Source organism: Rousettus aegyptiacus, unplaced genomic scaffold (genome assembly GCF_014176215.1).
Source record: "Rousettus aegyptiacus isolate mRouAeg1 unplaced genomic scaffold, mRouAeg1.p scaffold_m13_p_2, whole genome shotgun sequence".
Taxonomy (NCBI): Eukaryota; Metazoa; Chordata; class Mammalia; order Chiroptera; family Pteropodidae; genus Rousettus; species Rousettus aegyptiacus.
Window position 1 is genome coordinate 23,203,254 of NW_023416295.1, and position 24,899 is coordinate 23,228,152.

The 24,899-nt window shown below is 34.0% G+C and overlaps 1 protein-coding gene and 2 pseudogenes across 4 annotated transcripts; 2 read left to right on the forward strand and 1 right to left on the reverse strand.

Moving 5' to 3' along the window:
- On the forward strand, positions 1-24,623 carry NDUFS1 (NADH:ubiquinone oxidoreductase core subunit S1). 4 transcript variants are annotated; one of them, XM_016135081.2, is made up of 20 exons: positions 1-233; positions 2,462-2,526; positions 3,451-3,515; positions 4,038-4,129; positions 6,363-6,470; positions 7,156-7,232; positions 7,836-7,917; positions 8,004-8,134; positions 8,585-8,770; positions 10,873-11,007; positions 11,645-11,759; positions 12,523-12,668; positions 13,083-13,211; positions 14,701-14,830; positions 16,266-16,426; positions 19,729-19,883; positions 21,190-21,365; positions 21,917-22,051; positions 22,151-22,223; positions 23,507-24,623. In XM_016135081.2, the coding sequence occupies exons 2-20, from the start codon at positions 2,513-2,515 to the stop codon at positions 23,596-23,598; spliced, it is 2,202 nt and encodes a 733-aa protein (XP_015990567.2). In that variant the 5' UTR covers positions 1-233; positions 2,462-2,512; the 3' UTR covers positions 23,599-24,623. The 4 variants fall into 4 exon arrangements, with proteins under 4 accessions (XP_015990567.2, XP_015990568.2, XP_015990569.2 ...); XM_016135082.2 differs by lacking the exon at positions 2,462-2,526 and having other exon boundaries at positions 2-233; XM_016135083.2 differs by lacking the exons at positions 1-233; positions 2,462-2,526 and adding an exon at positions 276-316.
- Positions 15,307-15,424, forward strand: LOC118614341 (annotated as a pseudogene).
- On the reverse strand, positions 22,462-22,580 carry LOC118614614 (annotated as a pseudogene).
- Positions 24,624-24,899: the final 276 nt, after the last annotated feature.

A 24,899-nucleotide genomic window follows, 5' to 3' on the forward strand; every position in this document is an offset into this window, starting at 1 on the left:
CCGGCTGCTACACCCTCCACCCCGCCCTCTGTCAAACTGACGGAAATTGCCGAACTCAATCTGAGCAGGCAATTGTCGAATCTGAGGCTTCTAGTCCCTCCTGGCTTCCCGTTCACCAGGCCCCGGTGACGGCCTTTGCCGAGGCCGCCATATTGAATAGGCTAGCCGGCTTCTAAGGGGTCGGTGTGGTGCAGACAGTTCTGCAGAGCAGCCTCAGCGGCTCCAGGGAGAAGGTGAGGTTGTGTTTCGGTGAGAAGGCTGAGGTGCCTCGGCCACAGGAGTTTATTATTTGACAAGACCGTTTCCTTTGGCCCAGGTGACTGATTCTCCTCTTGTCCTTGACTGGGCGCTGCGTCCCACCCCGCCTCCCCACGAACCCCCGAGACCCGGCAGGTTAGCCAAGGGCTCTGGTCGGCTGGAGGAGAAAGGAGGAGGAGGCGGTGGGGGAGCGCTGGCCGGAATGCACGCTTATGGGTGACCTTCCCTCTGCAAGGGGAATGCAAGACATTCCCCTTTCTGGAGAGGAGACCGTTTTGTTCCCTGGGAGAGGACCTGTGACAGTGACTTAGGCCTAAAGGCTGAGCATTTCTCCCTAAATTAGCACATATCGGGTACGGTGCATCATTGTCTGGCCGCTATTGCATTAGCAACCGTCTACGCCTCTTTTTTTCTTTGTTTTTTAGTTTTGTCCATTGCGTCGCGTAGAACTTTTTATTCCTTTCACTGGTAGAGAAACTGAAGGAAATGACATTTAAAAAGTTAGCCCAAGGTCGCAGTGCGAATAACAAAGTTGCATCGTTTAAAAGTTCTTGGGATGTAGTGCATATACAGTACTGTAAGAGCGTGCATCAGACACAACTCTGCTCAAAAACGAATTGAGGATACAGAAAATGTATTGTGAACTGTTTCTGGTGAATAAATATCAAGGATTTTTTATTTTTATTTTTTTCACCAAATTGTGCATCGTAAAGCGGGATATTATAAGGCTGCCAGAGAACCTGCACTGTTTATTGCCAGGAAAGTTTTAAGTTATGTTTAGAGATTGGAAAGAATTCATTAGCAAATAATTACTGAGTGTCTACGATAAGCTAGAAATGAGTCCATGTAGAAGAAGAGTTAACTGAGTGATATGACTGCGAAGTAGTTTGGACATTGTAGATAGGTTTATCGAGGAAATTCTCCCCGAGGAATGGCTTTTAAGCCAAAATTGGAAGAATGAGGAGGAACCAGAAAAATCTGAAGGAGAGGCTGTGGGAACAGTGTGATAGCCAGAGACCTGTTAGGGGGCTAGTGTAATAGTCCAGGCAAGAGATGATGATGGCTTAAAATACTGTATTACCTTGGCAGGAGAGGATGGATGCAGGATACATGGTGTAGGACAATGGAGCAGTATTGTCCCTATACCAAAAAGTATTGTTCCTACATGGTAGCCAAACGTGTGAAGTACAATCATCAACGTTTTGCAAACCTGTATTTCTTATGTTGGGGCTATGCAGCATTCCATTTGATGCTGGATTCTCAACAGACAGCCTCGTTCTGGTTGATTTTCTAGCTAAAGTGGGCACTACTTTAAATTGTCTTGAAACAGGGCGCCAGGTCCCTGGTGCACGCAGGGAGCGAGTGGGAGGGTACGCCCCTCGGTCAGAGATCCAGTTCTTAAAGGGAAATGGCAACATCCATGGAGGGTGGGGGGTGGAATTAAAGAGCGGGGGAATAAATAAAATTGTATTGAGACAAAATTGTAGTATTAAAATTTTTTAATTGTATGAAATATTGATTGCTGATTTTGAATCTGTCGTTACGCGCAGTAAATTCAGGTTTATCTTTATATCAATAGATTTTAATAGAGCTGATGATACTCATTCTGGAAATGAGTGGTAAGACTATTTGTCATGATGCTGGGTCATGATGCTAGGTCTTCAGAAAAGAGAAATGACTGGAGTGCATTATTCCTTGTCAAGGAGCTTACATTTTAGTAGGCACTAAAATAGATAACTGACCTACAGTTTACTGGGTAGAGTAATAAAAATATATACACAATGTGTGCTGATAGTAATGAGGAGCACAAAGGAAGAGCATTTTAAACCTGATCTTAAGTGGCTAAACCTGCCTAAGTTGACTTCAGCTTTAACTGACATTTATTGTGATCCAACTAATAACGTAGCCTAGAAAGTATTTTTTTCTTCTTGCTCTATAAATAAAGAAGCAGAAACTCTTATTTACCAAAAATCACTCACCAGCAGTGATTGACCTGATGTTTGCAAATTCAATATCACAAATTCAGAATTAATGACTTATGAATTACTGAAATCTGAATCGTGAAATTTCTATTATACATCATGTATGATAGGTATGTGAAACTTGGTGCTTAAAACATATGTATATTATTATTTCCCCCTCTCTTTATCTTTGAAATTCTTTGTGCTGATATATTCTGATCTCATAATTTGCATTTTTAAAGCTTCCAAATGAAAGCTTGTAATTTAGATGCTTGGCCCATATGATCAAGTGAATGGACAAAAAACTGTAAGTTCAGATAGCTTTTCTTTCTGTTTGCTTGTGTATATCGTAAATTGGTGTTTTTATATAATCCACTCCCATGTATTTCAGTAATTTAGTAAACCTTTTTGAGCAGGGTTTCTCAAATTCTAGCACCATTGACACTTTGGATCATTATTATGGGGAACTGTCTGGTGCATTGCAGGATGTTTATCACCCTGGCCGCTACCTGCTAGATGCCAGTAGCTTTCCCCCAGACATTGGCCAGCATTTCCCGGGAAGAAAATTGTCCCTGGTTGACAACCACTGTTTTAGAGCTTACTGTGTGTACCAGCCTCGGATGTAGGCACTGAAGATAGAAAGATTCAAAAAGTTTACAATACAGTGAGTGTAGAACAGGCATATAAACAAATAATTGCAAATCTTTGAAATGAATGTGCTACTCAGCACAGAATGTGTCACTCCAGACACTACAAAGCATTGGAGCTCGTGAGCGAGCACAGAATATCTCAGGAGCGTTTGGTAAATAACTGCTCAGAACATAGAATGTTGGAATATTGGTAGAAAATGAAGGCAGAAAGGTGGGCTTTATTTTACATAACTTATTAATGATAAGCTCATTGTTATTCTTGAAATTTGTTTTACTATATTTTAGTATTTTAAGTTTGATCATTTGTTGGTGGTTAAAAACAACAACTGCCGTTATATAGAATTAGAAGGCCCAATTTATATACTAGTTGCTCCTTAGCCCCTTGACATCATATAAGTCAGTAATCTTTCTGAGATGAATAAGTATTGTCATCTATAGGATTTGAGTGACAATATCAGGACTTGTGATTATTCAATGAAATAATGTATGGGGTGTGTTTTAAAACCATAAAATATCAAAAAGTTTATAATTAGGGGGTTTTTTTCCTATGATAATATAACTCTTCTTTGTTTTATTCTTAGCAATATGTTAAGGATACCTGTAAGAAGGGCCTTAGTAGGCCTTTCTAAGTCTCATACAGGATGTGGTAAGTATTTTTTCAATTTGCATTTGTGGCTATTAGACTTTCTGTCTTTGTTAATTCATAGGTCTACGGAATGTTTCTTGAAAGATACTAAACTCTTAATTTGTTTTAAATAAAAATAGAAACAAATGGCCCAAGTCGAATAGAATAATTTTCAAAATATAATTTACCTTAAACAGTTTATAGAAATTATCATGAATAGAAAATATAGGAACTGCTCATCAGTGCTAGAATGTAAAAACCAGTCATTCTGCTTTTGAAAAGTAGTCTTCTCATGAACATATTTTCATTGGTGTTAAGAGCTTCAACTTAAAACTTATTAGAAGTAGATACTATATTCTGTTAGGATTCAGGATTGAAAAGCTTTTCTATTCAGTATTTTAAAAGTTTGAATCTAGAGAAAGAGGGAAATAGTATAAAATGATGAAAAATTTTAGGCTTGTAGATTACTCAATCCGTTATCCTCTGCTATAATAAATTTAACTCTGTTCATTTATTTTTCACCTTAATGTTTTTGATGGTCAGTCAGAACAACTGCCACAGCTGCAAGCAACTTGATTGAAGTATTTGTTGATGGTCAATCTGTCATGGTGGAACCAGGAACTACCGTTCTCCAAGTAGGCATACATTCTAATTCTTTATTTTTGTGTAAGTTCTGATTTTCTTAAAATACCAATTTATTTCCTTTACACTTGTTTCTATACTTCTAAAATTTTCAAAATTCCTTAGTAAACATTCATAAAAGAACTATTGGCAATAAGGTTATATGAAGATAAGTTTGATTTGAAATCTTGGCAGAGTGAGCTGTCAGTTCTCTGTTTCTGACTTAGTGAACTATGGCAGTTCTTTTATTTTACTTCTGCCTTCCAAACAAAAACTCATTAAGAAATTTGAAGTTACCTCAAATAAATTATTAGTTAATATAGGTAAGTTTGGGAAATAGAGTAATCTTTGTATGTTGTGAGCCTGCTTGATGGTTTTCACTTTCATATAACCTTTCTATTATTAGTAATATTTCTAGGAATATGTCCTACAAAGCATATAAATGAATAGTACATTGTTGAATTCATGCCCTAAATATTTAATTTCTTCAATTTTCTCCAGAACTAACAAAATTGGTCATGGAGAGGTGATGCTTCATTCCATCTGCAAGTTATCACAGAGTCAAATGCTCTATTCATTTTAGTCTCCATTTCTAGACTATGCTAGGCCCAGACATGTAATAATTATACATCAAAAATATATTCAAGATACAGTGCAGAATATTTTGGCAGGTATAGGAGGTAGTAGAAAGATGTTAGCATTTCAGGTGATCCCTGAGAAGATTTTAAAGGGTGAATAGGTGTTTATATGTCAACAAGGAATCTTTAAATGGTTTTGTATTGTTGGAATGTAAAGTATATATAAAATCTTATATAATAGGAAATCAAGTTATTCTGGTGGGGAGGTCCAGTCATAAAAGAAGATATATACCATGCTTAAGAGCTTATAGTTTGACCCATCAGGAATTTTCTTGACTGTTAAGCATTGTGACAGTGACAGCAGGATGATGCTTTGGAAAATAATAAGACTGGAGTGAGAGATAAGGAAAGAGTACCTTGCAGTAGTGGAGCAGAAAATGAAAAGGCCTAAAATAGATGGTGGCAATGGGAATGAAAATAAGGGCGTACATTCAAAAGAGAGTGAGGTGTAGATAGGCCTTTAGGAATGTGGAGCAGAGGAATTTTTGTGGTTTCTGGCTTTGTTAGCTTATTTGGGGATATATATAGTAGGGGCCAGAAATAAGTTGAATTTTAACTCTCTGAAGCATACATAGAGAAATGCCTGTTTTAAGTCAAAAGCTTGGAGAAGAGGACTATGGGTCGCAGATGAAGATTTAGATATAATCATTAAATGTAAGCTAGTATGAAGGCAGGGATACTATCTGTCTTGCTCAGTGCTCTACCCACTGGAAGAGCATCTAGCACATGGAAAAGTTGATACATTTTTGCTGAATAGTTAATTTGGACATTGATGAGATTGCTTTAGAGTGAGGACTAAGGATGGGAGAACTAACTTTAGAGGAAATTTGAATACGTTTATAGGCTTGGAGAAGGAGGAATAATAATTGGTAGAGAAGAAACTAGGAAGAGCTTCAGTCATGGTGGGAGTGTGAGTCCTGGGAGGGGCATATGGAACCAAAGGTAGGACCAGATCATAGTCAGCTAGACCAGGGTTCCCCAACCCCCAGGCTGTAACCTGGTATTGGTCCAAGGCCTGTTAGGAGCTGGACCGCACAGCAGAAGGTAAGCGGCAGCTGAGCAAGGGTAGCTTCATCTGTATTTGCAGCGGCTCCCCAGTGCTAGCATCACAGCCTCAGCTCCATCTCAGATTATCAGACATTAAATTCTCATAGGAGCACTGGTCCCTGGTGCCAAAAAGGTTGGGGACCGCTGAACTAGGTAGATACTGTGAAATGGAATCTAATCCAAAGAAAGAGAACTAGGCAATGAAGTCCAGATATGAAACCACTGGGACAGAGTTTGAAGGAGGTGTCTTTGTGGATAGTGGTTTAGAGTAGAAATGAGGAGTCAAGCCTTCAGCACAGCCCGAGGATGCATCATTCAGATTCTTCCATAATATTTAGGCATGCCGAGGATCTTTAAAGAGTCAGCTTCACAGTAGCCAGGTGTTGGAAATAAGAGCAAAGGAGGGAACTCTCTTCAGGGATGAAGTAAGAATGAATGAAGATACAGATATAAGTAGGAGTAATAAGATCGGTAGAGGATGGCCTCATGGTGTGTGTGTGTGTTTTAGACAAGGATGAGATCAAGTTATTCAAATATAAAAGTTTTTTACTTTGTGTTTTAGGCTTGTGAGAAGGTTGGCATGCAGATCCCTCGGTTCTGTTATCATGAAAGGTTGTCTGTTGCTGGAAACTGCAGGATGTGCCTCGTTGAAATTGAGAAAGCGCCTAAGGTACTTGATGCCTAAAATTCCACACCATGCTGTAGAAGGTAGAAAACTTTAAATCTTGCGGCCAGCTTTATTTAGAATCAATATTATTATAGTGGAGAATCTAGCTCTGCTTACTTCTATCTATATATTTATTTTTTGTGTAGTTGATTCTCTTCATTTCAGAACTGGAAACACATCAATGAAAGTGCTTTGTAAACACAAGTGTTGTATAATTAAAATAAGTAAAACAGATTTAGAAATTAAAGGTAACTTCTCACAGCTGTCAGTGTTTCCAAATGGCTATATGACACACAACTGAGATCTGGAGTTATCAAGCAGCACGTTAGAAGTGCTCATCCTGTGGCATTTTAGTAGAGAAAATGGATGTATGAAGGTGTTAAATTTCATTTTGGTTTATGCCATTTTAATTAAGTAACATATACTAATCCAAACAGTAATTAATTTGATGTTCTGTTACAGAGCCTCTTATAAAAAATTCCATTGATTATTGGAATAAAATTAAGAAGTAGACTGTCTTATTTCTAAGAAAAATGTAAAGTGCTAGATTATTATATTAATATGAAAACTAAAAAATTCAGTCTTTAAAATACTCTCTTCTTTGCTTGTTTTTAAATGAATAAAAATGGGTTACTTATAATTACAAATAAATACAAATACTTAAGGATTTTTTTCATTGAAATGTTAGGTTGTAGCTGCTTGTGCCATGCCAGTAATGAAAGGTTGGAATATCCTGACAAACTCAGAGAAATCTAAGAAAGCCAGGTACTGTATTGTTACTTAGCTTAATAACTTCTTAGAGGTGAAAATTTTACATTTTAGTATTTAGACCTTCCCACAGATAAGAAATTCAGTATCAAACCGAAGAACTTGGCCTGCTAGGCTTCTAGGAGCAGTAGAGGAGATGAAGTCAAGTATTTATGGTTTTGAGCCTAGAGTGGGATCAACATTCAAAATCCTTGTAACTTGCTCAGCTTGTGATAAAGAGTGTGCCCGGGGCTTATCAAATTGAGATTATTGCAGCGATATATTCCTGTATGTCCTGGCATTTAATATGTTTTTGCTTTGCATTTGTTTTTTGTTTGTTTGTTTGTTTTGCATTAATGTATTTTCTGAGGACCATTCAGCGACTTTTGGTAATTTCATATTGTTAAAAGTCATAGTTTTCTAGGTTCTCTAATAGTAATTTGTTCTAGGCACCTGTAAGCATTATTTAGATTGTATGTTTAATACTAAAATGATATTACATTGGCATTTCTGATAATAAATACTAACTATATGATACTAACTATATGACAGCGTACATCTATGAAGATTATTAAATAGAGTATATATAAAGCATTTTATGTATTACCATTTTCTATACAGAGAAGGTGTGATGGAGTTTTTATTAGCAAATCACCCACTGGACTGCCCTATTTGTGACCAGGGAGGTGAATGTGATCTGCAGGTATGTAGTCTAATTTCATTAATCTTTTTGGTTGTCTCAAGTTTTAATTTTGTTAGCATTATGTTAACTCCCATAATCTCTATAAGGATCAATCCATGATGTTTGGAAGTGATAGGAGCCGATTTTTAGAGGGGAAACGTGCTGTGGAGGACAAGAACATTGGGCCATTGGTAAAGACCATTATGACAAGATGTATACAGTGTACTCGCTGCATCAGGTAATCCTCCCCCCCTTTTGGAATATTATTCATATACTTATTTAATAGTCACAGAATATGGTGGAATAACAATACTGGGAAAGATGGCAACTTTTATTTGGTGGGAAAAGAGGGATTTTTTTTTTTTAAATGTTTTTCGTATAAGCCAATAAAATGAATAAGTTGGTTACCTTCAGTTAATATCAGTATTGGTTAGATTTAAAAATCAAAATCTATAAGCATTAACTCTGCAATAACTTGCTGAACTATATATATAATTTGTGCAGTATTTTTTATGTGTTGTACCTCAAATTAAATGCAAGCATTTATTATTTTAGGGGCTATGCTCACCATTGAAAATATATTCATACCTTTTTAGTGCTTTGAAAATCAGTATCTCAGTGATCGTGAGTAGGAAAGGAGGTAATTGTGCTGGATTTGACTATTTGATGGTACATTTTTATCTTTCAGGTTTGCAAGTGAGATTGCAGGAGTAGATGATTTGGGAACAACAGGCAGAGGAAATGATATGCAAGTTGGCACATACATTGAAAAGATGTTCATGTCTGAACTGTCTGGGAATGTCATTGATATCTGTCCTGTAGGTGCATTGACCTCTAAGCCCTATGCTTTTACTGCTCGGCCTTGGGAAACAAGGTATTCGTCATTGTATTTTTGGACAATGTTTTTGGTCCTTTAATTTGCTATTATTAAACATCTTTTAAGATTGATTTTCTTCTTGAGTCCTAATTGTATTGATCCGCTAAGTTTTTATTTATTTATTTATTTATTTGCTTTAAGTAAAACCTTTTAATGGAAGATAGGTTGTTAGTTTTTGAAGGATAGGATGAACCTGTGCAAATTAATTGTAGTGTTCTTGGAAATTCCGAAGTACTTAACCACAAAATTATTTAATTGTCCTTCCAATGAGTAAAATTTTCTTCATTTTTAAAAATGTATAGTTTCTTTTCATTGCACATTTATTAAGTTTTCAACTATGTGGATATATCCACATCAATAACCAATTCCTGTTATTGATGTTTAGTTTGTTTCTGTTTGTTTTATTTTTTTTTAACGCCTACAGCACCTAGTCTTCCTAGGTGGTCCCTCATCCAAGTACTAACCAGGCCCAACCCTGCTTAGCTTCTGAGATCAGACTGGATCAGGCGTGTCTGTTTTTTTTATAATTACAAATCTATGATAAGCATTGTTATTCATAAATTTTCTTGTATTTCTCTGATTCTTCTGATTAAACCAAGAAGTGGAGTGGGTAGGTGCAACAAGTTTGAATATTTTTAAGGATCTAGAAACATCATCAAATTACCCTCCCAATTTCAACCTTTCACCAGAGTATATGGGAGTATCTTAAAATTCTAGATGTTAAACCATGTATTTATGTATACAAAAGGATGGGGGTGTGGGAGAAATAGTACATAACTAAGATGTTTAATTAGAGAATTTCTTCCCTTCTCTGAGACTCCAATATTATACATATTGCTATGCTTGATGTTGTTTCATGGGTCTCTCAGATACTGTTCATTTTTCCTAAATCTTTTTTCTCTTTGTTTTTCAGATAGATAATTTCTTTTGGTCTATCACCAAGTTAATTTATTATATCTTTTGCAGTCTCAAATCTGCTATCGATCCCTTGTAGTAAACTTTTTTTATTACACTTTCCAACTCCAGATTTTCTGTTTAGTTCTTTTTTCATAATTTCTTTATCCTCACTGAAACTCTCTACTTGTTTATTCATGATTGTCATATTCTTTAAACATGATTTTTCTTAGTTCTTTGAGCATATTTTAATATTCTTGTTTTTTGTTTTTAAGTAAAGCTTCTTAGGAATTGGCTCTGTGTGTATAGAGCTTAGTAGTCAGGTAATGATTGTTCTCAAATACTTAGAGCCAATAAGGCTTCCATACTCTGCAAGTGGATCTGTGTGTGGCTAATGGGGCACATTCAGAGTTCATGGTATTTTCAAGTTGGCCCAGCTTGTGCTTTCCATTAGGCACTTTGGATCTCAGTGTTATCTAGGAATGTTGAATAGCTTGGGCCCTCTCTGGTCTCAGCTGCTCATATACGCACAGCCTCCACTGGGAACGCTTGCCTTAACTATGGGCTCTCTTTAGCACAGTTGATCTCCCAGGACTGCTTTGCCTATTGTTGCAAATTGAGTAAGTCTTTATCTGCAGGCAAGAAACTCCCACCTTCACAGCCTGCCCTACCCTGGGAAAACCTCCAGTTCAAGGTGGTGGAAGAGGGGATAATAACAGGCCCAAGCCAGAACATCACTGGTTTCTGATGTTCTTACTCAGAGTTCAGCAGTTTTTCCAGGCTTAAAAGTTTCTCATGATGTTGTATGCCTGAATTAGTTGTTTCTACTAATTTCATTCAGCTTTATTTTTGCTTTTGAGGGGAAGGGTACGTCATTAAAGCTTCTTAATCATCTATACCCAGAAATCTCCTCCCTCTTGTTATTTATTTTGATACTCAAATTGTTTCAGATTTGGCTATTTGGAGCCCTTCCAAATGGCTTCTGTATTAGATAACAGTTTTAAAGACTTCATTTTTGCATTGGACCTTTATGTGATGTGTTCAAATATGAGGGTCTTTTTTTCTTTTAGCATTTTCTCTGAGTTCCATTAATTTTAGAAATTTAGAAAGAAAAGTAATTATAAAAAGATTTTTTTTTTTTGGTAAACCAGGAACAGAAACTTGTTCTTAAAATCAGCATAGCAAGTGTATGTGTTTATTCTCAGAAAGACAGAATCCATCGATGTAATGGATGCAGTTGGAAGTAACATTGTCGTAAGCACAAGAACTGGAGAGGTGATGAGGATTTTGCCAAGGATGCATGAGGACATCAATGAAGAGTGGATCTCTGATAAAACTAGGTATGTGCTGTACTGTTTTCCTTCTGTAGTTAATTTAGAGGACATTTTATAATTTAAAGAATTGTCTTTTATAGTTGCAAATTAGTTAATGAATATAGGCTATTAAAATATGGACCGTTATATGGAGAATTGAACAGAAATGACAGTAATAGTCCTACGTGTATTACTGGTTTTCGTATTAACTTTGAGAAATATCTTTTTCCTCCCATATGGAGAAATTGAAGTAGGTGAAGATCTCAGTTTGTTCATTGGAGACAAAAAACTAACTATAAGTTAGAGTTTGCACAACATAATTTTGATAAAAAATCTAGATGTATTCAGGTTTTATAAAAAGATGATTTGGCTTTTTCAGCTATCAGATATTTTTTGTGTTGTAATTTTAAGATTAATCAGTTAGCTGAAAATGAATTATAAGAATTCAAGCTTTTTAGATGGCGTTTTAGCTTTTAGGTGCTATTCATAAAATATTTATTGGTTCATCTCTAAAAAAAATCTGGAATAATTATTTGTTTCCAGGTATTATTTTATTTGACACTTTAACCAATACTGTATTAACAGTTCTTTCAGATTTTAAACTTGAAAATTATAGTTACCTCTTTAGCAAGATTCCACAAATGGTATAATTTCTGTTATCTAGATTTGCCTATGATGGGCTGAAACGTCAAAGACTTACTGAGCCGATGGTCAGAAACGAAAAGGGGCTTTTAACCTATACCTCCTGGGAGGATGCACTCTCTCGTGTAGCTGGAATGGTAAAAATTTGAAATATGGAATAATTGTATTTGTAATTTTCAAGGGCCTCTTTGTAGTGAAAATGAATGTGTATCTCTTCACTTCTTTTCTCTTACCAAGATTATATTCCATTTAATAAACATTTATTGAGAACAACATGTAACATGTCATGCTAGACGTAGGGATTTAAAGGACCACTAACACTGTAGTCCTTACCTCCTACAATCTTATAGTAGGGAACGATACATAATTAGGCAATTATCATATGCTGCTATGGGTAGTTGTACAGAAAATGATATATACCCGAGCATATAGGAGGAGTACCTAACCAGGCCTACCATATCAAGGAAGCCTTCCTAGACTAGGTGACTTCTTAGGCAAAGTTCAAGAATGAATACCAGCTTACCAGAGCAAAAATGTGGGGAATGGCTTTCTGGTCAGAGAAAGGCAACATATATAAAAGGGCTTGAAGAAAAGGCATATGCTTCAGAAAAAAATTGTATTTACCTATAACTCCACATTCTTCATCTTCCAGACCTACTTTTGAGGCCCCTTTGTTCCTAATTTAAAACAGCTCTGTCCAAGTTGGTGTTATTACCCTTGGCCCCACATATACCTCTGCTTCTCACTTTTAGATTATTTCATAATTGGTATAAAACTTTTTATTAGAAGTTTGTTCCTTTTTTCCTCTTTGAAAATGGTTGTTGTTTTGTTTTTGAACAATTCATTGTGGTCTTTGCTGAATGAAGGCTTCTTAGTAATATGCTTTGCATCCATTTCTAGTTTCAGAGTTTTCAAGGCAAGGATGTCGCAGCAATTGCAGGTGGCTTGGTGGACGCCGAAGCCCTAGTAGCTCTCAAAGATTTGCTTAATAGAGTGGACTCTGACACCCTCTGCACTGAAGAGGTCTTCCCAACTGCAGGAGCTGGGTGAGAAATATGAAGCTAGGATCCAGGCTTTCTTTTTTCTTTTTTTTCTTCTCTTTTCTTTTCTTTTTTATTACTTTATTTTGTTCTTTATTTTATGTTATTATTTTATTTTATTTTTTATTTTATTGGTTACAAGTTGTGTATAAACTAACATCCATGGCATCAATAACTGAAATGCGACAGTGTGGATTCTCCAACATGCCCACCAGTTTATTTTCCATTGTAGACTAAAGTCAAACCAGGAGCTATTGGAGAATCCCATTTTAATAAGTATCTGAAACTTTGATGTAATTTAAGAATACTTCATAAAAATTTTTTGGGAGTGCCATGGGTTCATTGTGTGAGAATATTTCATGGATTGTCGGCGCATATTAGTTTTGAAGTAAACTTGTATTTTTAATTTTGTATTTCTAGCACAGATTTGCGTTCTAATTATCTTCTAAATACTACAATTGCTGGTGTGGAAGAGGCAGATGTTGTCCTTCTGATTGGTACAAATCCACGATTTGAGGCACCACTATTTAATGCTAGAATTCGAAAGAGGTTAGTAATAATGTTTGGGGTTTAAAAAACATATGTGTAATAATTTTTATATGTGAAAAATTATTATTTTAGCTGATTTCTAGTAGTGTGAGTGACACTTCAAAAGATAATTGAAGGGCAGTTTCTCACAGGTCCATTCAACCCCTCACCTCCTGCTGAACTTTTTATTTTATCTTCTTATTTCGAAATAATTCAAGGTACTTGAAATGACCCTTGTATACTCATTTTTCTAACACTGGTCACCCAGATTAACCACTTTTAACATTTTGTCATATTTTATTATTCTTATTTCCTGTATATATATGTGTGTGTGTGTATGTGTGTGTGTGTGTATTTGTATATATATGAATATAATTTTTTGAATCATTTAAAAGTTGTAAACATGATGCCCTTTTATCCCTAAATATTTCTGTGTGGATTTCCGAGAATTTAGTATGTTTATGTTTATGTTATGCTGTTTTCCTTTTGCAGGTAATTTAAAGGGCATTTTATAATTTAATTTTAAAGAACTGTCTTTTATAGTTGCAAATTAATGAATATAGACTATTAAAATCTGGACAGTTTATATAGAGAATTGAACAAAACTGACAGTAATAGTCCTATGTATATTACTGGTTTTCATATTAACTTTGAGAAATATCTTTTTTCCTCCCATATGGAGAAATTGAAGTAGGTGAAGATGTCAGTTTGTTCATTGGAGACAAGAAACTAAATATAAATTAGAGTTTGTGCAACAGTGTATGTTCAGATTTTACCAATTTTCCCATAATTCATTTTAGAATAATTTTTTTCCTACCAGGATCCAGTTGGGAGTCATACATTGTATGTAATTATTGTCACTATTGCTCAGTCTCCTTTTGGGGGCATTTTTTTGAAGAACACAAGTCAGTTGTTTTGTAGAATGCCTATCTTTTTATATCTTAGAGACTTATGAATAGGTCGACCATATAATTTATTGTCTAAACTGGGACATTGTTGAGAGTGAAAGAGGGAGTTGTTAATTACTCCAGGATGACAGGTAAAAACCAACAGTATCGCAGACAAATCAGAATATATGGTCACCGCATTTATAACTATTTTGGAGGAGGCAGATTCATACTTCACGGTCATAAAGAATAAATATGAATGATGTAGTTTATTTTCATGAACTATATTTAAATGGCTGTAGTGGATAATTAGGAGATAAATAACTGCGATGTAAATATGGCAAAATAAAAGCTATGGATCATTTATTCTAAAATTAAAGTCTTTTTTATAGAGTTAGCATTCTTACACAGAAAATTAATTCATTGAATTACCTTTGTGTATTTTTGCAGCACTTTATTTTGAAAGGTACACAATAAATTATATCTGTTAAAGTTAAGTATTCTGTTCATGCTTTTGTGCTTTTAACATTTTGTAGTATAAATAGATTAACACCTAGCATTGATGAGACCAGTAACTATGCTAACTTAATAATTTAGCTCTAAAAACTTTGTTTTTATTTCAGCTGGCTTCATAATGACTTAAAAGTGGCACTTATAGGCAGTCCTGTGGATCTCACTTACAGATATGACCATCTGGGAGATTCCCCCAAAATTCTTCAAGACATTGCTTCGGGTAGTCATCCATTCAGCCAGGTGTGCTTGTTATATAACTACTCTTGTTGATTTTTTTGAGTATTATTTTTTAAATTTCTTGTTTTTGTAATAATACTATCTGACTACTATTAAAAATTATAGTGATACGGAAAAGGACATGGATGAAAGTAAAACATTTGCCAAAATCCCACCACCCCACGCAAGTATTAAGTGTCGTAATTATTTCGGTTCATATATTAAAGCAAGATGGATGACATAACAAAAAAAATGAGATCATACTGTACATTCTATTTTTATTTGCTGGAGTTTAATTTTACTTGAAATTATCAGAAAAATTGAAGTAAAACTGAAAGGATTGAACTTTAACCATCAATGAAATCTTTCTTTATTGTAAGAATTATTCCTAAATTTTACCAGTCCTTTTATATGACTTTTTCATTACTAAGTCCTTTATTTACATTTATTTTATTGCTATCTGTAGATTATAGTTTTTATTTTTTCAAGAGGGGTTCATAGTCTATGGCCATGCTACCCTGAACAAGCCTGATCCCGTCTGAACTCAGAAGCTAAGCAGGGTCGGGCCTGGTTAGTACTTGGATGGGAGACACCTAGGAAGACTAGGTGCTGTAGGCTTTTAAAAAAATAAAATAAAATAAGGGATTGTAAACTGACAAGGTCTTGAAATCTGTGAAGTCAACCAAGGGTTGCCTCGCTTAAAAATAAAATAACAACAAAAAAGAGGGGCTCATAGGTGCATATTCTTTGAGTTCTTGCTTGCTTGAGAATATCTAGTATTTTGTTTTTGATGAGAGCCTTGGCAGGATATAAAGTTCTAGGGTCACACTTTTTTTCTTCTCTAAACTTTATAGGTACCCTTTTGTTACTGTGGAGAAACCTGACATCAGTTGTATTCTCCCCCAACCATGTTCTAACTGTTTTTTGTGCCTGGATACTTTTTCTTGATACTTAATACTTGATTCTTTATCCTCGAAATTTAATAACTTCACCAGGTGGTAATGCTAGTGCTGGGGAGCAGCTGCACATACAGATGAAGCTTCACTGCCTGGCCTGCCACTCATCTCCTGCTGTGCAGCCCATTTTCTAACAAGCTGCAGACTGATACTGGTCCGTGGCCCTGGGGATTGGGGACCCCTGCTACTTAGAGAACATTTCTTAATTTTTCCGGGACCTACCCACAGTCATTCTGGCCAAAGAATATTTGGCTAGGGTTTTGACTCCCAATGCTTACTTTCAGAAAATCCGTTTGATCTGACACTTATTTAACCATTTCACAGTAGCGTTGACAAGATGTTTTAATTAAATCTGGCTAGATGTATGTCCATTTGTTGACTAGCAAATCAGAGACATTCATGTTCGAATTAAAACTTGAGGACAACATATCATAGATGCAAATTTGGCTAAGTTTAGTTTACTTCTAATGTTTTTTAAATCAAAGTTTTTTGTTTTAAAATAGGTCCTAAAGGAAGCTAAAAAACCAATGGTGGTTTTAGGCAGTTCTGCTCTCCAAAGAAACGATGGGGCAGCAATTCTTGCAGCTGTTTCCAGCATCGCTCAAAAGGTTCGAATGAGTAGTGGTGTTACTGGTGATTGGAAAGTTATGAATATCCTTCATAGGTACGTTGAGTAATTGTTTTATTTATTATTTATTATTTTTTATTTTTTAACTTAAGTTTATTGGTGTAACATTGGTTAATACAGAGTAATTGTTTTATATACTATAAAATTCAAGTAATTTTGTATACATGTGTTCCTATTTCATTCTCACAGTTAGATTTACAAAAACCTAATATATAACAATGTTATCTCAGTAGCAGATGTGAAATAGAAGCCTTTCTGCGTGAGAAAGCAAGATAATAAATAATATTAAAAATATCCGAAATAGTAAGTGTTGAGAAAATCTAGAAAAATCAGTATACCTTGGTTCACAAATTGCAGCAACTCTTTCATTAAATGATAAAAGTGTAAGCTAACTTGAGAATTTATCTGAGTAAAGTTTTTTGCTGACTATATTAATAATGCAAATTTATTTTCAGAAAGTTGGAAAGAGAAGAAAGTGTACAAAATAGAAATTATCTTTATTCCACAATCTGTAGATAATTACTGTTGCTATTTAGGTACACTTTCTTTTGGTCTTTTATTTCTTGTGTAAATATTTTTTTAGTTTCATAGTTGAAATCGTACCATGTGTACAATTTTGTGTCCTGATTTTGATCAATTTTCATTGCCAAATAAGAATTTTCTCCTGTGATTAGAAATTCTCTATAAACTTTAATGTTAATGAGTATGTATAATTTTTTTATCCATTTTATCCTTATTAACATGTAAATTGCTGGTAGTCTTGATTAATAATGCAGCGATATACAGATACCTCTGAACTTCAGATTGTTTCCTCAGGATAGATTTCTAAAAGTAGAACTATTGGGGTAAATAGGATTAACATTTTTGAGTCTCTTAACATATTTCCAATTGTTTTAGAAAGGTGGTACCATTTTTATATTAGTGAGTTTTCTCATTTCACATAATCCTTTCTGCTTTAAGTATTATTTTTCAAATTCTTCAAATTTGTTTAAGAATTAGGGCTAAACATTTTTTTTTAAGTATGATAGGCATATTTTAAAATTTAAGTGTTCACATGTATTTCTAAACATTAATTTTAAAAACCTTGTTTTTAAAAAGAGTTTATTTACATTTACCATGTCTAGATCCATTTTAGCCACAGTTTTTACTTTATTTTTAATTCACTTTTGCATCCATGTCTTTATTTACATAGTTTTTTTTTTTTTTTTCCTGACTGGGTACTACATTAATATATTTTTTTAATTTCTGAATGTCTTTCTGGTTTCTTCTCACAAATAACCACCTGGCTAGGATTTTTTCATCTGTTCTTTAATATTTTAGAGAGGATCTCATGTAATCCAAGTTTTATCTCTGATGCTAACCTGATGTTGTAAATATGTACATGTCTGTCTCCCTGTTCACCCTTTGGGTTTCTTATTTTTGATGTTAAAAAATTCTAACAGAATATAACTGGCTGCTACTCATTTGTCATTACCTTTGCCTGGGAATATCATAGATATTCTCCTTTTTCAAATTAAAAATTTCAATGTTTATATTCTCAGTTCAGAAAAAGCTTATTCATTTACTTTTACATTGTTATTTGTTCTCATACAGAAGTTTTTATTTGTTATGTATTAGTTGGCTCTTTTCTCTCATTTTTTTCAGTTTTTTCTCTGTATTTAGACATAATTTTTAAAATTCATTTCGTGAGTTCATTCTGGAGAGCATTGACGCAGTTATAATATTTAATTTACTAACCTTGTTTTTTTATTTCATTCTTACCACAAGATACCTTTTTTATGAGAGGTCAGTGTAGTTTATTAGGATATCTTTTAATGCTTGTTGAGAACATGAAATATAGTTTAAAACTCTTTCTTTTTCATAGTAAAGCACATTTACTAATTCCTGAAGAATCTTTTAATTGGTCCCATAGTTTTTTTTTACTGATCATCTTGCAGAGGTAAACTTAGGTTTACTCAGTTTGTTTTCCAAGGTGAGGTGGGCTTTGTCATAGTTAGTGTGAGTCTGCCCAGATGGATCTTAGAGAGAGAGTAGAGAGAGAGAGGGAGGGAGGGTAGAAAGGAAGGGGAGAGGAAGGGAGGAGAGCAGAAACCTCAAGGCTTAGAATGAGGGAAATTAAGAAAAAAATAGTGTGTATATGACGGGAAAGGGAGAGGGAGCTAAATTTTGAAATTGGGAAGTATGAGTCCTTCAACTTTGTTCATTTTTAAGATAGGTTTGTCTGTTCTGGGTCCTCTGCATTCCATATGAATTTTAGGATTTGCTGATCAGTTTCTGCAAAGGATTAAGCTATGATTTTAGTAGGGATTATGGTGAATCTAAAGATCAAATTGGGGAGTGTTGCCATCTTAATGTTAAGTCTTCTAATCCATGAACATAGGATGTCTTTCAATTTATTAATGACTTTAATTTCTTTCAAAATTGTTTGGTAGTTTTTGTTATATAAATCTTGCACCTCTTTTAAAAAAATTTTTTAAAGTATTCTTTTGATGTTGTTCCATCACAGAGTTTATGATAGAGCAACAACAGCATCTAGTGGGAGTTGATTTGATCTGCCCTCTTCCCTTAACAAATATGTAAAGGCCCAGCTAGCTTTACATATAGTAAGTCCTCAGAATGGCTACTGTTTCTAGAAAGTTAACAATAGCAAACTAGACCAAAGACTCCCAATTGTTCAAAGTATGGTTATTTCTGACTTCTTTTATTTTTATTTTTATTTTTCAATTAGAATTGACATTCAGTATTATATTAGTTTCACGTGTACAGCATAGTGGTTAGACATTTATATAATTTACAAGGTCATTTCCCCTGATTAGCACCCACCTGGCAGTGTATCTTGACCTCTTCTTTAAAAGATTATTTCTGCTTTCAGAACTAATACATGCTCACAGAAAAAACTCCATAAGGACATACACCAGTGTGCTCATTATACCTTTTTTCTGAATTACAGTTTTATGAGTGGTGTTTAAATTTCTCCCCTTTGTTTTTAAAATCACCTGATTTTTCTCTAATGACTATGTTTGGCTGATCATGTGTTTTATGACTTAACTATTGAATAAGGATCAACTTTAAGACAATTCAATTGTCAGAAAGTTTCCAGAATTATTTCATTAAATATTGTCAAATGAAGAAATGGTGTCCTAAGCATCTTTTTCCTTGTTGGCCATTCTTAAAACTGTAAAAGATTGCTGCTTCTGGTTTCGACATATGTTTTAAATGAATTAAAAAAGGTGAGGGAAGGTTTTTGACAGCATTGAATAGAAAGAAGACTATTATCACATTTAACTTTTATAATGAAAACACTGCAAATATGCTAAAAATCCGTAGTTGTTTTACAGGATTGCAAGCCAAGTAGCTGCTTTAGACCTTGGCTATAAACCTGGGGTGGAAGCAATTCGGAAGAACCCTCCCAAAGTACTATTCCTCCTAGGTGCAGATGGAGGTTGTATCACTCGTCAGGATTTGCCAAAGGATTGTTTCATTATTTATCAAGGTAAGTAGCATCTATGACAGCAGACACAGAAGAGAATGGTGCACTATGTGTATTAGAAACTGTATGGCAATATATTTAGTGGACTGAATATTTTCTATTCAGGAGTTTCCCACACACATACCCCAACAGTTTTTAAAAACAAAGCATAGGTTTTATTAGTTACATAGTTGATATTGCTCTTAAGAATTAGTACCTGACATTGTTTAATAACAGAATTAGAAGAATCCTAAATGTTCCCAGCAACAGGAATGATTAAATTATGGCTTACTTATACAAAGAAATATATAACATTAAAATTCAGCTTTTCAAAGAATATTTAGCATTATTATATAATCAGGGGAAAGCAGTTTTATATAAAACCTGAAAAGTTTAAAAATCATGAGTCCTGTGCTACAGGACATTAATGAATTATATTTTAACAGCACTCCTTGGGTTTTTTTATGTTTGATTCATTTTCTTGAACTCTCCTTCATTCATTGTAAATGTAATCAAGTTTCCCTGGAATAAATAGAGTCCAGAGTAATCCTGAATACTTTACAGAGAAAAGTATTACATAACTTTTTGCTTTTACACATAAACACCATAAATTTCTAATAAACTTTTCATGGTACATCAAAAGCATTGTGTAATATTTTGTATCTTTGATAGTTAAACTGAGTGCATAAACTAAAACCCTGTTCCTAGTCCTGTCCAGAGTTAATGACTGATTGTGGTTTTGATACGCATGCTTCGTGCATTTTCTCGTGCACGTACAACCATGTACACAAATGAGATCAAACTTTATATATTGTTATATAACTTTCATTTAATTCTTTCCTTTTTTTCTTCTAATAGTTTTTCTAAACAATATGATAGATAGTCTTTCAGGATACTATTTTTTATCATTTTCTGTTTATTTCCTTTTCAGTATTACTTCTTATTCCTGTTCTTCATTTTTTTGTTCCTATACCATTTCAGTCTGCTAATTTTGCTAATGTTCATCTGAGCATTTCCACTTTGTAATCTTCAAGAAAAATGACATACCTAGTTGTCCATTATATATGTGTATATGATATACATATTTGTATATTTGCAAACAATGTCTGGAACATACCGAATAGTAATTTTCTTTGGGAAGGGAGTTAAATTGTGGGTGAGGCAGGCTTTAATTTTTATTCCAAATACTTCAATACAGTGTTGTTGTAATTTTAAAAAACTTTTGTAATTTTTAAAGTGGGATTTTGAAAAGACGTATGCTCTGTTCACATACAGTACCTAATCAGTTTTTTTACTAAAACATGGTTTGCCGATATTCATCTTTTCACAGGACATCATGGTGATGTTGGAGCTCCTATAGCTGATGTCATTCTCCCAGGCGCTGCTTACACAGAGAAGTCTGCTACTTATGTCAATACTGAAGGCCGAGCTCAGCAGACTAAAGTAGCAGTGACACCTCCTGGCTTGGCAAGAGAAGACTGGAAAATTATAAGAGCCCTCTCAGAGGTATTTATTCTGGGTGATTCTGCTGATGGGAAGTTTGACATGTTGTCTTGTCATAATGATTTTCAAAGTCAAGGAAGATGCAAGCCTAAAATGGAGAGATATTTTGAATAATCTCCATAGGGAAAATGTGTTAAAAAATGGATATCTGAAATTGGTTATTTTTATTTTTGATTTGTCTTTTGATACTTCTTAACTCTTTACTGTAAAAAGAAGCATCATGAGATTTAAAATAATAGACAGTTGTCTGTAACTGTGTATATGATCAATAACAGGTTAACAGAAGCATTCATATTTACTATAGCATTATTTCATTTTATTTCATAATCAGTCTTTTTTCTAAATATAAGTTACTAATGTATGACAGCTGTTTATGAATTAGAATTTTTGGCAATTGTGTTCCACACTTAACTACTTGCTTAATATATACACCTGAGGACACCATTAGATTTTTCAGTAGTAGTGCATTGTTTTATCGTAGTCTCAATTATATATTATTTGAAATTTTTAAGTATTAAAGCTTCATGTTAATTTTTGGGATCTGATATGTTTAGATTGCAGGTATAACTCTTCCGTATGATACTCTGGATCAAATAAGGAACAGATTGGAAGAAGTCTCTCCTAATCTTGTTCGGTATGATGACGTTGAAGGAGCTAATTACTTCCAGCAAGCAAGTGAGCTCTCCAAGGTAAAAGCTTGCCTAATGCAGTTTTCATAGTAGTGTATCTTCTGGTGTAACAATACTAGTTTTTAATACTATTATGCATCTCTTATTCCTTTTCTGCAGCTAGTGAACCAGCAACTTCTTGCTGATCCACTTGTTCCACCCCAGCTAACGATAAAAGACTTCTACATGACAGGTATGTAATTGTCAAATATGAAAGGTGGTAAGGAATAAGATCCCCAAATTTAGCATTAAGATTCTAACCTATTAGTGATACAATTTGATACTTTTAACCTTTAAAGATTTTCAAAACATCAGAACTAATGTAATTCATATTTTCTGGCTTTACTGTAATTTCTTTTTCTGAGATGTAAGCAGTTTTAAAATCCAAGAAAAGTTAACAGATTTTAATACTTATTTATTTATGGTTTAAATGCCTACAGCACTAAGTATTCCTTCGTGGTCTCCCATCCAAGTACCAACCAGGCCCTACCCTGCTTATCTCCCGAGATCAGATGAGATCAGGCACGTTCAGGGTGGCATGGCCATAGACGAAAGTAAACAAATTTTAAATATAAAATTTTACTATTCTATGTAAAATCACTATAGCAGTTTAGGGAGAATTTTTCTGTGATGCTTTTTTCTGAGAATAATAGTAGAAGAATTAAAACACTTAAATAGTGACACATGTTAAATGGTGCTTTTGATGTAAAATGTTAGGAATGTTTTTAAGGAATGCAGGCTAACAAACTTGTTTACTGCAGATCTTGCAATACTTGATGTAACATCTTGGTTATGAGGTAGTTGATAGATGCTTTAAAATTATTTTTGAGCAGGTAGGGGTATATTTTTAAATTTTTGAAACAGTCTATAAGGTTATTTTTAATAGGATTTTTAGGTATGCTATTAAAATTATGTTCATTATAGAAGACATACTTAAGCCAAAAATAGCAAGGAAAACTCTCTATGATTCCACTACCCAGAAATAACTGTATTTATTTTTAACATTTTGGTCAGTCATCCAAAAATATTAATTTAAACAAAAAATGAGATTATTTATGTGCTGTAGGGTTTTTATTAGACAGCTTTATTGAAATATAATTCATATACATAAAATGCACCATAAAGTATACAAGTCAATGTATTTTAGTACACATACTGTTTTGTAACCTTTTTTTCAGTATATATTCATATTTTTTTCTGTCTTTAATACTTTCCTATAATATTTTTAAGGATAGCATACTGGCACATAGTATGGCTGTATATAATTACTTAATTATATACCTATGAGTACATATTAAAAACATTTAACTAATAAGAGCTTCCTTCTGAATTTGTTGGTTGATCTCACAAAATTTACAGATAGTTATATTGACTTTTATAGCCTTTTTTCCTCCCTGAATATGTGAAACAAAGTTTTACTATGTGTTTTTTTAAAAGTTATATTATCAAAATACACATTTTCTTAATATCTTTCAGATTCAATTAGCAGAGCCTCACAGACAATGGCCAAATGTGTCAAAGCTGTCACAGAGGGTGCCCAGGCAGTAGAAGAACCATCCATATGCTGAAAAATCTACTAGGAACACAGTTTTACTACAAAGAGTTAATGGACAGTTACGTTGGAGTTGTCTAATTATTAGAGGTTCCTCTCTTTAAAAATAATCTGAATGATGTAATTATTTAAGGTTCTATCATGTTTATTTGGAAATGATATTGCAACCATCAAAGAACTTGAGGTTCCAAAACATTTATGTATTGTGTGTAAACATTAAATAGTTGAATAAACCTGTATACAGATGCTTTTACATGTAAAAGCGTTGATAATCTTTGTAACTAAATCTTTAAAATATGAATTTTTGTTTGTAGATCATATGTTTATAAACAGATGAAATAAAAGCTTCCATTAGGACCCTCTTTTTTCTAGTGCTCAAGATTTAAGCATTCTGTCAGGCTGGGTACATAGAAAAAAATATAATCCTATGTCAGATATGTATCTTGGACAACTATAATAATGAGAGAAAGCCAGTGATTATTCAGCTTATTCTATGTGCTAAGCATTCTGGTTTTACATGCATTATCTTGTTTTGTCCTTGCTCCAACCCTATGAGGTAGTAGTATCTAATTTTATAGATGAAACCGAAAGCCAGGGATATTAGGTAGCTTACCATGGGCCACAGCAAAGAAGCCACAGACTCGAGCCTTGTTCTCTATGACTCCAAAATTCGTTATTCTTAACTGCTACACATAATTCTCTGCCATATTGTATAGGTTGTTACTTCTAAGAGTTAGTATTGAGAAGCTTAATGGAAAATGCATTTTTCTGTTTTCTCTTGAACTTGTTTTTATAATGTCATGATGATTTATGTGACATTTTCCCGTATATACTAGATTATACATAAACAACCCCTTGGAATGAGGGAGGTCTTGAGATAACCTAGGTCCTCATTGATGTTTCATATTCATTATTATTAGCACCATCTGTAGTATTAAGTCAAATAAATTATTCCAGTAATAGAACACAAAACTAACAGCTTTCATTATTTTTAATTGTCAAAACAAAAAGAAAATAAAAACTTTACAAATACTCTCTAAAGCTGTATTAAATTTTTTTGAAAGTCTATGTTCAGAATTCTTTCATAATCCTTATTCCTTTCTGTTCTCTGATATAAACTCAATTCCATCAATTGTAAGGGAAAATCATACTTAATACCTCCAGCTTATATTGTTTTTCAAGAAATGCATTCCTTTATGAAGGCTCAAAGTAAATAACTTGTCCAGGGTCAACCCAATCATAAAATATTGCTACTACACACCATCTGCTATCTTACCAGGGTTATGAAAATTAATTTATTATGCAAAACTCTGCTTG

Excerpts from the sequence above, each read along its gene's own strand:
- NDUFS1 (XM_016135081.2), top strand. Across the intron at positions 4,130-6,362 it reads CAGGAACTACCGTTCTCCAA|GCTTGTGAGAAGGTTGGCAT; the intron begins GTAGGCATACAT and ends TTTGTGTTTTAG. Across the intron at positions 11,008-11,644 it reads TGGATCTCTGATAAAACTAG|ATTTGCCTATGATGGGCTGA; the intron begins GTATGTGCTGTA and ends TCTGTTATCTAG.